The sequence below is a fragment of the Perkinsus marinus genome (assembly GCF_000006405.1).
Source record: "Perkinsus marinus ATCC 50983 genomic scaffold scf_1104296958712, whole genome shotgun sequence".
NCBI lineage: Eukaryota > Perkinsozoa > Perkinsida > Perkinsidae > Perkinsus > Perkinsus marinus.
The window spans coordinates 427,414-440,473 of record NW_003206658.1 but is presented as its reverse complement, the minus strand read 5'-3'; the positions used below and the strand labels follow the sequence as shown (position 1 = coordinate 440,473).

At 47.4% G+C, this 13,060-nt stretch overlaps 6 protein-coding genes across 6 annotated transcripts in view; 2 read left to right on the top strand and 4 right to left on the bottom strand.

Annotated features, from left to right (window-relative positions):
* Pmar_PMAR011603 (retrovirus polyprotein, putative) overlaps positions 1–872 on the bottom strand; it is a gene marked incomplete at both ends in the record, with an annotated part of 3,468 nt that extends 2,596 nt beyond the window's left edge. The window contains one exon of the mRNA XM_002773710.1: positions 776–872. Within this exon, the coding sequence (XP_002773756.1) occupies positions 776–872 (97 nt within the window). The remainder of the gene's footprint in view (positions 1–775) is intronic.
* Positions 873–1,480: 608 nt separating this feature from the next.
* Pmar_PMAR011602 (hypothetical protein) lies at positions 1,481–3,445 on the top strand (the record flags this gene model as incomplete). Its single annotated transcript, XM_002773709.1, has 10 exons — positions 1,481–1,571; positions 1,637–1,780; positions 1,903–1,991; positions 2,039–2,117; positions 2,326–2,441; positions 2,537–2,624; positions 2,729–2,813; positions 2,965–3,055; positions 3,098–3,163; positions 3,213–3,445. 10 exons carry the CDS (start codon positions 1,481–1,483, stop codon positions 3,333–3,335), a joined length of 972 nt encoding a protein of 323 aa, XP_002773755.1. The 3' UTR covers positions 3,336–3,445.
* An 86-nt stretch (positions 3,446–3,531) lies between these two features.
* On the top strand, positions 3,532–7,050 carry Pmar_PMAR011601 (STXBP/UNC-18/SEC1 syntaxin involved in golgi transport, putative; the record flags this gene model as incomplete). The annotated part of the gene is made up of 20 exons (XM_002773708.1): positions 3,532–3,604; positions 3,653–3,754; positions 4,161–4,228; positions 4,277–4,363; positions 4,414–4,496; positions 4,684–4,777; positions 4,867–4,971; positions 5,061–5,178; positions 5,270–5,349; positions 5,397–5,492; positions 5,538–5,642; positions 5,695–5,750; positions 5,805–5,924; positions 5,970–6,070; positions 6,120–6,244; positions 6,293–6,393; positions 6,441–6,517; positions 6,571–6,713; positions 6,765–6,922; positions 6,969–7,050. 20 exons carry the CDS (start codon positions 3,532–3,534, stop codon positions 7,048–7,050), a joined length of 1,974 nt encoding a protein of 657 aa, XP_002773754.1.
* A 787-nt stretch (positions 7,051–7,837) lies between these two features.
* On the bottom strand, positions 7,838–8,826 carry Pmar_PMAR011600 (hypothetical protein; the record flags this gene model as incomplete). The annotated part of the gene is made up of 7 exons (XM_002773707.1): positions 7,838–7,906; positions 7,956–8,013; positions 8,084–8,144; positions 8,238–8,369; positions 8,411–8,546; positions 8,588–8,678; positions 8,765–8,826. The coding sequence occupies 7 exons, from the start codon at positions 8,824–8,826 to the stop codon at positions 7,838–7,840; spliced, it is 609 nt and encodes a 202-aa protein (XP_002773753.1).
* Positions 8,827–9,862: 1,036 nt separating this feature from the next.
* On the bottom strand, positions 9,863–11,244 carry Pmar_PMAR011599 (hypothetical protein). Its single transcript, XM_002773706.1, has 7 exons — positions 11,164–11,244; positions 11,001–11,120; positions 10,741–10,955; positions 10,281–10,335; positions 10,148–10,234; positions 10,027–10,100; positions 9,863–9,981 (listed from the first exon to the last, which is right to left on the bottom strand). Exons 2-3 carry the CDS (start codon positions 11,094–11,096, stop codon positions 10,833–10,835), a joined length of 219 nt encoding a protein of 72 aa, XP_002773752.1. The 5' UTR covers positions 11,097–11,120; positions 11,164–11,244; the 3' UTR covers positions 9,863–9,981; positions 10,027–10,100; positions 10,148–10,234; positions 10,281–10,335; positions 10,741–10,832.
* Positions 11,245–12,540: 1,296 nt separating this feature from the next.
* Pmar_PMAR011598 (conserved hypothetical protein) lies at positions 12,541–12,967 on the bottom strand (the record flags this gene model as incomplete). The annotated part of the gene is made up of 4 exons (XM_002773705.1): positions 12,541–12,621; positions 12,682–12,746; positions 12,791–12,875; positions 12,917–12,967. 4 exons carry the CDS (start codon positions 12,965–12,967, stop codon positions 12,541–12,543), a joined length of 282 nt encoding a protein of 93 aa, XP_002773751.1.
* Between the last annotated feature and the right edge of the window lie 93 nt (positions 12,968–13,060).

Here is a 13,060-nt window from a genome sequence, read left to right as displayed (position 1 = left end):
AAACGTGAGAGTTGAAAGAGTATATACACCATCAAGCGAATAACATGTAACGGTACAAAGTGATTTTGATTGAAACTCTCCTCGCAACCATGATGGTACTTAACGATTATAGTATAACATATATACGATGATATTCAGTATAACGGTTTACTATGACGGTCATCGTATGGCCTAACCATGGTGCTACATCGCCAGCACCAAGACTCTAACACCAAGACGAAATATGAATGATAACGATGTATCTCTGATCCCCTGGGGATCAGAAATGGCAGAAAGAGACATCGTCAATGATCGCCCAAGCTCCGATTGTATCCCAGGGATATGAGGGCCTCATCTTTCCTCTGACCTGGTTGCTGGTCGGGCCCGTTGTAAATGTGAAGCTTCCGGTCGAGAATAGGAGAGGGTCTCTTTCGACCGCACCAATCACCTGTTTTTCGATCATGCTGAGCATGACATGCACTACATAATAGACCACCGGAAAGTCTCATTGTTGGAGGCCCTGACTTCGACCCCGAAGCTAGGGATGGCAGAAGTGGCGAGAGAAAGGCTTGCGAAATTTTATCTTGCAGATAATTAATCTGAGGTTATCTGAGATAACCCGACAAAAAACAAGATCGATCGTTCGACGAAAGACCCTGCTGGACTGCCACCCGAGGAAACCCTGTAAACAAGGATCAGATGGTTATGCTTGGTCCGGGTGCGATCGTATCCTTCGTTGCTTCCTCGAAGCCGGCTAGCAGTCTGGTCGCTTTGAAAGCCAAAAGGTGGTGCTCACCTCGATAGTTGTAGTAGAGGTGCCGTTCAAGATAGAGAGTCGTATCCTTCCCGACAGCATCTTCGACTGCCAGCTGTTCGCCGATCATACCCTCCATCACCGGCCACCAGAAACTCTGGTTCTTGGGAAGGCCCTGCCAGGAGCAGTGAGGATAGAAGTGGACGGAGTAGAGGTGCCTCCCAAGACAGCCGCGATTGCAGCGAGATATACCAGCACTAAGGTGGCTATTTTGATTATTAAGATCATATCGCCGATATGGTAACTCTGAAGATGAAGTGGAAGTCTTCCACGGAGGCTACTCGTTGCGATCCAGGACTGATCAAATGTAAATGTGTTATTGGCGAGTGGTATCGGCAGCCGGATCTTTAACGTAACAGAAATACCGTTCAAGCTGGATTCCGGCTTCGTTGTCCGACTGCCGGAGCAGAGCCGTGGCGGGAACTAGCTTCATAGGAGCGTCAGCAACACGCCAAGGTTAATACTATTGGTATGCCGGGCGAGCGCTGTTGACAATGATCATCAGTGACTTGGTAATTCTATGTCTCACGCTCTGTTAACCTTCCACGTATCTTTTGCCGAGTCCTAAGCATTATACAGACCACGCGAATGGGAATCAAGGGTAACTCCGCATGAGGGTCTGCTTCAAGAGGGTAGCCTGCGCGGTAGCATTTTCTCTCGCTTTTTCTTTCCGATTTTTTTGTGAGTATGGGTACTCCGGCTGATGATCTCGATGACGATCTTTTACTGGACGGGATGCTCTGTCCGATCAGTCAGCTTATCATGAGGGACCCCGTGTGTAAGCATAACCGTATCCATCCGTGCATACATATCTATTGCTGCTCGGTGGAAGTTCTGCGACAGGTACGGTTGATGGGCATTCATACGAGAGATCAGCCATCGAAGCTTGGTTCCGGAACCAGGAAGTGGCGGGACTCAGACATTCTAGCCCGATGACGGGCGAGACACTCCCGACTTCAACTCTCATACCAAATATAACTCTCAAGAGTAGTACGGGATATCTCAGCGCACATTAAAGATTTACTCTATTTCTCTGGTGTATGCCCGGAGAGTTCACTGATGGACTCGAATAGAAGGTGTCTCAGTCTTTTCCATTTATCATCCCTCAGGAGTTATCGACGATTTTTTGGATAAAACACCGGAAGTGGCACAGCAGCTGGGTACGGCAGCATCGGCTCCTCCTTTATACATGCATAACGTACTAAGGTCAATTTCGTAGCGCGTGACAACTGGGTTACCCTCTAGGCATTATCCTCAGCTGTTAGTGGACATCGAACCTCAGTTGGGTATCCTGACCTCGCGAGGCAGAGCAACTCGTTGTATGGTAGTGATCGGTGATAGGATTCGTAACTGCCATCAACCTGTTGGTTTTTCGACAAAATGGTGTGGATGGAATTCACTACTTGAAACATTCCATCATAGTAGTTCTCGTAGGATCTACAGGTGCTGTTCATCAGAATGAGCGTCTGACTCGCTGATTTCCAATTGTTTATATGTTTATACAGCAGAGTAATACGCGCCATGTTGTGTAGATATGCGTTCACTCTCTTTCGCGGAGGAGCCCAGAGGGAAGCTAATAGAGTTGGAGGATCACAAGAAGACAGCTCGGAAATGTGGGATCTCAGTTTTGAATGACTGGTTGGAATCGGTAATAGTGGCGTAACGAAATGGACTGGGTACTGCTCCCAAGAATCGAACTCGGGGTCTCCAGGTGTGGAGCTTTGACTTTCCCCTCTTCACCAGATTGTCTTCTGCTCTTTTCCTTTGAGTATCAACGGCTATAACAGGAGTGTCGAGTATGAGATCAAGAAAACAGTCACTGGCTGGGGAGGTAATGAGCTTCTCATTCACCCTATCCATCCTGTATCCGGTCGTATCGTATGAGCTTCTAGCAACTTGTCTAGACCAGGATTCGAACCCGGGACCTCTGCGTAGGTATCCATATTGGAGTCACACCAGATGACCCGAAGATCCTAGTGAAGTCGTCGAACCTGAATACACATTTAGAGGAGCACTCCTGGTAGTAACAGACTACTCGGCTGGTATTGCTCAATCTCTAACTTATTCCATGGCTCGATGCTAGGGTTAATCAATTTGCTACTGTCCCAACGTGCGTGTGAGGCTCGACTAGGCTGAGCCTAGTAGTCATCACTACCCGGGTTGGCTTTCAGGTGGGTGGACTCAGATGGATGGTTGCACGTGCCCGATGAAGGCGCCAGTTTATGTGGATGGACATCAGGAGATCTCAAAGCCGGAGATTTGGTGAGAGTGTGGTATGGCTATGGTGATCAATATGAACGCTAGGTTGCTATCACATGCCCAGAGGACGGTACTCTGTGTGTGTATGTGAACGGTCGTAGGAAGGTCCAGGTAGTAGCCCTGTAGTGGTAGAGGTATTTGCAGCTACTTCGTCGTGCAGGGTCGGGAAGCGCGGATACCATCAGGGAAGCGTTCAAAGCCGCTTTACGGCTTCATTGCATTGACAGGCAATGTTACGGAAGTCGCTTTGGTGGAGGGGTCCTTAGCTCGCGATTACCACTAGTTCTTCGGTGATATTGAGGAACCCTGCAGCACTAGAGTTGTCATCAAACTTGTCATATTAGTGTACACGGGTTGACCTCCATACTATAGTTACTGGTTTACTTAGTCACGGTCTGTAGTCACTGGTTGCGTTGAAGTGTACAGATCTCAGGGAGAGTTCATTGTTTTCGGGTTTTCACTTTTTTTATCATACGACTATGTTGAACCTCCAAGAGGCGGAGAGGGCATCTCTTGTACGGATGCTCAATCTGTCAGTCGGAGATAGTAGTGGTAGGTATTCGTCATCTTGCAATCTTGCTATTCCTCAACGCTGTTCAGGAGGCCGAGTAACGGACCCATTGTCGGAAGCTAGCACGCAGTGGAAGGTGTTAGTGTATGATAAAAGTGGAAAGGATGTCATCGCTCCCCTACTTAAAATAGGTAATTGCTCTTGTTCGATCGTCCGCATCTCGTTGTAATCGACCTATTCCGTATCTTGTTGATCGACCTATTCCGTATCTTGTTGTAATCGACCTATTCCGTATCTTGTTGTAATCGACCTATCCCGTATCTTGTTGTAATCGACCTATTCCGTATCTTGTTGTAATCGACCTATTCCGTATCTTACGTTGTAATCGACCTATTCCGTATCTTGTTGTAATCGACCTATTCCGTATCTTACGTTGTAGGAGCTCTATTCCGTATCTTGTTGTAATCGACCTATTCCGTATCTTGTTGTAATCGACCTATTCCGTATCTTGTTGTAATCGACCTATTCCGTATCTTGTTGTAATCGACCTATTCAGTATCTTGTTGTAATCGACCTATTCCGTATCTTACGTTGTAGGAGCTCTCCGGCATCACGGAGTTACTTTATATCTTCAGCTGGATGATAACAGACAGGCCGTATCGAACGTAGTGCACGCATGCGCACGACTTCTGCTGATGGTTCGATCCCTCCAGGTGCCGGTGGTTTATTTCATTGATCCAACGAGGGATAATATCGATCGTCTGGTCAATGATTGCTGCGTTACGAAGTTGTATGACCAGGTGGGCCGATTTGTCAACCGGAAGGTCCCGGGTTCAAATCTCGGTGACAGGTTTATGTTAATTTCACTTCGAGAGTGTCCGACGATCTGTTGAAGTATATGGCGGGGTCTATGCTGGAGAAATCAAAGGGGAAGTGAGTCTATCACTTCATACTGGTCTCGGCAAAGGAATTGTCTCTACCACACTTTAATTTTCGATGGTCTCTCTGAGACGCTTGGGTGTAGTTCACGGCAAGCATCATCTCCAGTGGGGTATCTGTTGAAGACGCTTGACGGGCCCACTGGCTTGAGTGCTCTGTGGAATGCTTCTCTTTCTTGCAGTCCTCGAAACATCAATCGGATCGCGAAGGTGGTTGATCGCTATTGTGCTTTTGTCGCACTATCGCCCTCGACGTTCTCTCTCAATATGCCAGGGGTAAGGGGAGGGTTGGGGGGATGCAACTAGACTCGTTATGAATGTCGTTAGCAAAGCATTCGGTCCTCGTAGTGTGCACTATGTCGTAGGTGTATAGCAAGTTGCACTCTAAGCGAGTGACTGACGAGGCTATTGAGGAGTGTATCGATCGCATTGTCAACGGTCTTCTAAGTATGTTGGTGACGATTCGTCAGGTGAGTTGGTGTAATGGGTGAGCTTATGGTCATTCTTCTGGAGGCTGTGGGTTCGTTCCCTTGTAACGTTGTTTTATCGCAGCCTTCAGATACCCATCATCAGAGCTCCCCCCGAGTCTCAGTCAGGCCCCAGCACCATGGTGGCCGAACGACTTCACTCACGCCTAATGGAGATGCTCCAGAGCGGCAACCAACAAGTCGGTTCTCGTACTATCATCTTGATCGTTTCTGGCATCGACTGCACGATCGCCTCCATACCCTAACTCTCAGACCCAGGAGCTCTTCAGTACCGCTACAGGTGTGGAAAGGCCTGTGCTCATCCTGCTGGACCGGGACATGGACTTGGCAACGATGCTCCATCACACTTGGACATACCAGGTGTCTCTAGCTGATAACATTCCCTCTTCGAATGCTATGTCTGGCAGGCCCTCGCGCATGATCTGTTCGATCTAAACCTCAACACAGTGAAGATTCCTATTGATGACGGAGATGCTGGAAGCCAAAGCAGCGGGTCCCACGGAGTAACTCTGATACGCTATAAGACCTTTCGATGGGGTTACTGTCAGGGTAGTGGAAGTCACAAGACATACGATTTGGATTCATCTGACGCCTTCTTCGTGGACCACGCGAACATGCCATTTCCGGCGGTTGCGAGTGATGTGAGTGCACAGGTAGTAGGCGAAAGTGATATCGATCACGCGATCGATTTTGGTTGATTTATAGTTACAAGAGTATAACAAGAAACTACAGGAAGTGCGGTCCAAAGAAGGCGGTGCTGGGTAGGCATGGTCTTGCACAGTTCTTCAGTCAGTCACTGCCGTTGCCGCCTATAGGAAGCTGTCGTCGGCTATCAATGCCCTCCCTCAAATGACCGAGATGAAGCGCTCTCTGGACGAGCATACGAACATAGCTAGTGCTATGCTGAAGGAGATCCAACTGAGGGAAATTAACAAGTAAGGGTATTAGCTGTTGATCGTCGAGGCGGACACTATGGGTAGATATTATGAGGCGGAGTCGGGGTTCGGGTCGCAGGGGAGGACGACGGGACTGACGGCGTTGATGGAGAGACTGAGCTCAGAGGCTAGGGGGACTCCTATTGGTGGGAGATGCCGCTGCCAGGGATCGAACTTGGGACCAATCGTTGTCAGATAAACTCCGTGCAGCGCTGGTGTTTGTATTGCGGAAACCCACTTTAACAGTTGAGCAGACTGATGCAATATGTGCTCGGTTGAAGGAAATCGGCGCCGACTCAGCTGCAGTGGAGTTCATTCGAGTACGTCGATGGGAGTTCGTTGGTCGCTGATGACGATGAGAATCTCAGAGCCTCCAGTCGATGCGTCGGCTCACGTTGGACACGACTGCTATTGTGGAAGACCAAGTGCAACAGAAAGAGCCACAACAGGCTTCCTTCGTTGGAACTGAGTGAGTTGATTCTGTTCATAGAACATTGTGACTGTTGCTGTTTTCAGCGTTGCCAGTGGGTTCGCGACGTTCGCGAATAAATTTGCAAGTCAGATGCAGCAGCATGGCGAAGGTCTGCTCACTGGTGGGTCTCGACTAAGGCTCGTCTGCTGAGCTCACTCGAATTCTTGTTGTCAGGGTTAAAGAATTTAAAGAATCTTCTGCCGATGCGAGAAGATACATTGATAACGCGAATAGTGTCCGAATTGATGGAACAGAGCGAAGACGGGAAGAGCAAGCTTGCTCAGGACTATGAGTATTTCGATCCAAGGGCTAGCACTGTAGGCCTATACTCATTTTTGTCTTAGCACTGATGTTCTTCCCCTCTGTAGTTGGCGGGCGAATCTCGTAGTCGACATATACCCCGTGTGAGAGGATCATTTCATCAAGCCATAGTGTTTATGGTTGGTGGTGGGAACTATATCGAGCAGCATACACTGTCGGAGTGGGCCAGCTCGAGTCGATCTCGAGACGTCACTGGTCAGGCAAAGTGAGCTATGCCGAGTATTCAAACTCTGCGTAATTTGTCCTCTCAGATCTGTGATCTACGGCGCTACCGATTTCGTGTCCCCATCGGCCTTCTGCAAAGAGTTGGAGACACTGGGTATGGAGAAATGAGCGCCCTCCATATAGCTGGAAGGCTCTACCCATTTCATTGTTACTCATAGTGAGTTTCACTGCCTGTAACATAAGCATTTTCGTTAATTCTAATCGGGGGGGACAGAACTTGACTATCGCTACCAGGCTACGGTATCCCACCACTGGGGATGTGTACCGCTTGCCACCGTATACCGGATGAGCTTGATCGCTGTGACTGCCTTGAATGGGGTAGGTTCGAAGCTTGGCACGCGACATAGAGACGAGCCCGAACCAGCCCCTCCTTCGAAAAGGACAGCCATTTTTCGGTCGCATTAGAAAATACGTTGCAGGCTCCTCCTCTGAGAACGAATTTTCTATTGTGCTAAGCTGTCGTGATGACGAGAAGTTTGATGATGACTCCCAGGGAAGCAGAGACGTGTTCAACACATTATGCTGATCGTTGTGTTTTTGGCAACCATGTTTCCCAGGCAAGAGTGGATAATACAACTCGTGCGATGCGTGGTTTCGACATCCCAATACTCAACGCAACATGAAAATCTTGATAGCTGTCACGTTTGAGCCATGCAACATCAAACTCGCTGGGCGATTCTCTCTCTACAGACGAACACCCGGAACAGCAATAGCAAAAATCAGTGTCTCCGAGTCACAGCTACTCGGACGTGAATCTGCCATAAATACCGTGGAGGACTGTCTTCAACAACAAGAAGAGAAAATGCCCTACTCGAGAGAAGGCGTATGGTCGAATGGCTCGGCACTTGAGTTTCTGATATGACACCATCGAATGAGTAATGTGATATCACAAGACCTACTTAGGATCATGAGATTGGTAAATGTCAAGTTCGATAAAATATCTCACGAACTCCAACAGAGTAATCTGATGGGAAACCAGGAGCATTCCGAGGATATGTTCCGACATGACTCACATGAACGTTCTCTTGCTCGCGAGTCAGATCATCCCGAACATAGACATTATCGTTTTCTCTGAGGGGAAATATAATGCGGTTAATGGCTGGAGGCTGAGCCCATCCTGAGATGATGAATTATCACTTACATAGCTGTGACCAACATGACAGCTTCTGCTAGAGGGGAATGGACATCATGACCACTACGGTCTGAGGCAAAGTCACTTCGCTGATCGATTCGACCCAAGCGGCAAGGTTGACCATGTGGGCAGCAGCATTTTCAACTGAGTATAATCTAATCACCTTTCACTTCTAAGAGCCGCCTGCCACTGCTAACATTCGTCTTATGCCTAGCAATGACGTGCTCTCGAGGATGGACCACTTTGAATTCTTCGAGAAGGTCACGGACATCCTCAGGAGTAAGCACGGTCTCACCTATATAGAGTTTTAGAAAAATCAGCAGTGCAGCATAATACTTGCAGATGCGGAGTCCTCTATAGTTCGGGAAGCCAATGCCCTACGTATAGTAGCAGAAAACTCCTCCTCGTTAATCACACTGTTCATGGCCACCCGCAATGCGATCATAATTATGCAGAACTCGTGGAACCCCAACTAACAGAAGATTTTTCCCGGAGATTTCCCTGCAGGCCTACTTCGCCCGAGTCAGGGGCCGTGGACATCTCCATCCACGATAGGAAGAGACTGGTGGCTTGACTGGTGACACCAGCAGCGGCGAGGGTTGACCTGATCGCAGCCAGTGAGACTGGTTGATATCATAAGGCCAAAATCCTCAGAGTCGTGCATGGCTCGAGGACTCGGGTGGATCTCACCGAATATTCTTCCCCGTATGAACGCCTCTTCTCTCGGCAAAGAATCGTTTCCACATCTTCATATAGAGAGCCTTCGTGTGCGGAGATGACCTCCCATAAATCGTTCGCAACTTCTCCCTAATACGGTTCCTGATAGGATGCACATCGATTAGAATTGTGCAAGGTGTGGTACGCTGGCTACTTCCTACCGTTGAGGATCTGGTGCCTCTGTGAGAAGATAGTGCATGCTCAGCAACTTCACGTTATGGAGGAAGTGAAGGCATCTAACCAGCGGTCGTTCTCCCAATCAGCCCATCATTCAACCCACAGTTCGCATCGTTGAGCTTCCAACATTTTCTTTACTTTCATCACGACGTGTAGTCGCTTCATTTGGCACACGCTAGTGCTGATAACGAGTCTTTCCAAGGCACTTGGTAAAAGGTCTATTATTATGATGAGTATCGGAAGTGCACCGACAGGCAAGAGGAACCTGCGAGGCTAGGCTAGAGGCGATGCTTCATCGTAGTGCATCACCAACCAGTGCTTTCGCCAGCGTTTAATAGTGAAATCAACTAGTCGGAAAATGAGGCAACCCGAATACAACGCGGTGGCGAAACACACAACTTGCAGAGCTTTTGAAGTGAACGCTGGGCCTAGGGGGAAAACGCTAATAATGACAGCCACGCATGGATTCGTTCATACCGTTTTTCTGTAAGAAAAATACATTTTCGTGCATTGTGGGGACCGTAGTTCCTCTGAGTAAACTCATAAACCTACAGTGTCGCCATCGGAGAGCAGATGGTATGGTCACTGACCTTCCGTTAGCTTTGAAATGATTTCTATCAGATAAATAGAGTGCCTCTGAATGCAAGTGTTCGATCGACCTCGGGCTCATCATGGGGTCTTTAGTGACAACTTCGAACATTTTTTCTGAACACAAGCAATAGCTTCTTTTTCGAACCTCATTCTACGCCGGAGCCAACTCTGTGTGCAGGGACAGTAAAATTCGCAAGTTCGGATTCTGAGAGTTCCTTACCATAAGTAGGTTTCAAGGAGTCTACCACTCTCGATAGGTCCCTCCTGATTATGATCACCAATAACAACAACATCCATGGTAACTAAAGTACGGCGCTGAGACCCCATAATTTTCAACTTATGAGTGCTTACAGCACACATGAGTATAATGCCTTTTAGTCCTCGCATTTTCGCCAAGAGATACATCGGAATGAAGACTACACCTGATCGAAAATTGTTCACTTCAACAGAGTAGATGAAAGCCCAACCGAGTAAAATAAGAGTTCCTGCATCTAGTTGAATCTGTCCAGTGCAGCTCTCGGCCAGGCAATGTTCCATATAACTGCTAGCACTCATCTGCCCGGGCTAACACGGGTCAGTTGGACTCACATGAGGAAGTCAAAACCGTCTTGGCGTTTGGCAACTACTCTTGAACTCGTTATGGGGGAAAAGAATTCAGTACGGAAGTAGAGATAGCTGAGGTCAATATCGAGCAGTTGTGGCTGAGTATTGATGGAATTACTCTATCATTCTGGACTGCTCCGTTCGTGATCGTGATATTGTAGACCAACAAGACCCTGAGAAAGGTTTTCATACTCATATGGTCAGTGAACATTCGAGTAGAGTATATATGTATAATGAGGCATTCTATGTATGGATGGATGTAGTATCGAACATGTATAATGAGGCACTTTAGCAGAATCATAGAAGTTGCGAATTCTTAAGCACTACTAAGAGAGGCTCGACTCTCGCGAATGCCGTTTTAATGAACATCTACGATTCCATATCATTCGTACAAGTCAGTAGTTACCCCGGATTCAGCGCACAGTCGTTCTCGCGAACGTATTCAACACTGCGTTGCTTTACACATAGCACTTAATTCATATTTGGGTCAATTACTTAGCCATTGAGAGACAGTTGAAGGCTTATGTAGAGACATATATCAAGTGCAGGGACGTATCTTCGTTCCAGGGCGAGCTTACTCGAGGTTGACGCGTCAAAATGCTCTTTCACTAGCATCACAAAATCACTCTTTTCAGCTGCATTCCATGTCCGAGGTGGAAACAACTAGTCATTAATTATTCCTAATCTCAAAACTCTTACCATGTTTGAGAACGCTGAGGGTGAATGCCGCGCATACAACGATGAAACCAATCATAAGATAGAAAATCGAGAAGTGCATCGCCTCGAAAATCAACTGATCATAAGAATCTACCACAGGTGCGGTATAAGAATACGGTACTGTGAGATGAGACAAGCAATGGGGACCGTGATGTTCCTGAGGATTGCCATGGAGGTTCTCTTCCACCCAAGCTGCGTACTTGTGAGGGCCGTACATTACCCAAATATGGTCACCGAAAATCTGTCATCAACAATTCAATTCGATCAGCTGAGACCTCCCTTACATGGTCACTGATTGGTCCCAGGGCCTGCAGTCGGCTCTCCAGAACTCCGAAGAGCAACGCCACAAATCCTAGTGTTGCGAATTCGCTGTTAACCTATGGCCACATTTGGAGTCACAGCACGCCCTGTGGTACTTACAGAATTAATGATTCTCACTAGAATGTGGTTTGATCGCTTTTCCGCGAGGTTGATCAGCGACCTAGAATGTGCATCAATAGATGCGACCCTTCGCAGTTCTTTCGCGCCTAGGCGCTATTCTACTCGAGGGCTAGCAATACAGCTCTACACAGATCAGTCAATAGCAATACACTAGCCAAGGGGCAGAGCAATCTAGAGATTACTAATGACTGTGTATTGGGGTAGTGCACTTACTCTTTCGCGGCATCAAAAACTATCGTCAATGTGATTATTGTGATTATGACGGCGACTTCAACAACATGCTCTCTTCTTTTTAGCTCAACCCAGGCTTCCATTTCTTCGGGACAGCACGTCTGAGATATTGTGGTTCATCCTGAAGACAGCAGTGGAAGACCATCTCACATTGACAGACTTTTCGTAGTCCCAAACATCGTAGTGACACTCGTGAATGCTGCGATGAGGATGAGAGCAACTTGCAATTGATGGTGTTTGCCCCACGGCAGGGCTAGGGGAACAAATGGAGATTAATAAGCAGGCATACACGAGGAGACAGAGCATTGATAACTGTATAGTTCGAGTATTATTTTTTTGCCAACAAGTTTACTTTTTTACGCATTCGGTTAATGTTTTACCTTTTTCGCCAACATTTCACCCATGAAAACAACGAATCATAAGTTAGACTTGTCGGTAGAGGATTAATTTGATCTCGAAATGCGGTGATGCCTTGTGTCAACTTCCGTTCGGTCCTCACAGTTTCACGAGAACGATCTTTGAGGGACCAAGTACAATGCATGCGAACTTGATATGCAAATGTGTGTTATTTTCCGAGATTCATGAAAATCAATTTGAAACTATATATTGCATATCTAATGTAACGATGGTCATATACCAGGTTGGGACTGCGGTAGCGACAAGTTGTTCACTAAAATTTGTCCTCTAAAATAACACTCATTTGCATATCAATTTGATACGTACTGCAGATGGATTTCAGACCACGAGCTGAGAATGTCTCGCCTGTGCCAAGATGGTGACAATTATGAGGCACGTGGGAAAGCCAAAGTTTCCAGCAATAATAAACAGCTCCCTAGCGAGTAGGAATAGGATATTGTTAGGAATATTGTTAGACTCAGAAGATCAATACTGGTACACCCAGGTTCGATTCCCAGCTAGAACACGTGTCGAGAAACATTCACAGAATTGACAACACGACCAACAAGTTGCCAACAGAAACGTTCATCACATCATGGATTGATTTTCCCACCAGGCCAGAATCCCCTCGCGTTATTAATCACAGGCGTCTGTCGAGAGACGTAAGGCTTCAACTAAAGCAACAACTTTGCCTCACTATTTCCGTGACCGCGCGCCACGAAATTAACGCCTACCGGGCAATCAGTCAGGTCGGGGACTTTGAACTGAGGGACGAATCTCGGGTCGATCATGAAGAAACCTGACAGTCATGAAGCCGTCCACCTACCACACTGGTGGACTTACCTTTCTTAGTGTGTGTTCCAAGTCCGATGCTACCAAACCCTTTCCGAAGACTCGGCGCTCTCTTGGCAGTCAATGGTCCTCGTCCCTGAGAAATCAATCCAACGAGAAAACAGATGTGACAGTTACCTTTGATGGGCCCAGTTTGGAGAGGAGGACGTTCGACCGACGAAGAGGCATAAAGGTGAGAAAGAGCTTGAAAATGTTCCGTCACTGCGCCACAAAAACCCAAGACTTTGATGTGTGTTGTCTACTTATCATCATGATCATCAT

Bases quoted from the DNA above. Each gene is read 5' to 3' on its own strand.
- Pmar_PMAR011599 (XM_002773706.1), bottom strand. From the start codon at position 11,096: ATGTACGGCCCTCACAAGTACGCAGCTTGGGTGGAAGAGAACCTCCAT. The intron at 10,956-11,000 runs GTACCGTATTCT...TCTTATGATCAG, and splicing joins ATTGCTTGTCTCATCTCACA to TTGATTTTCGAGGCGATGCA.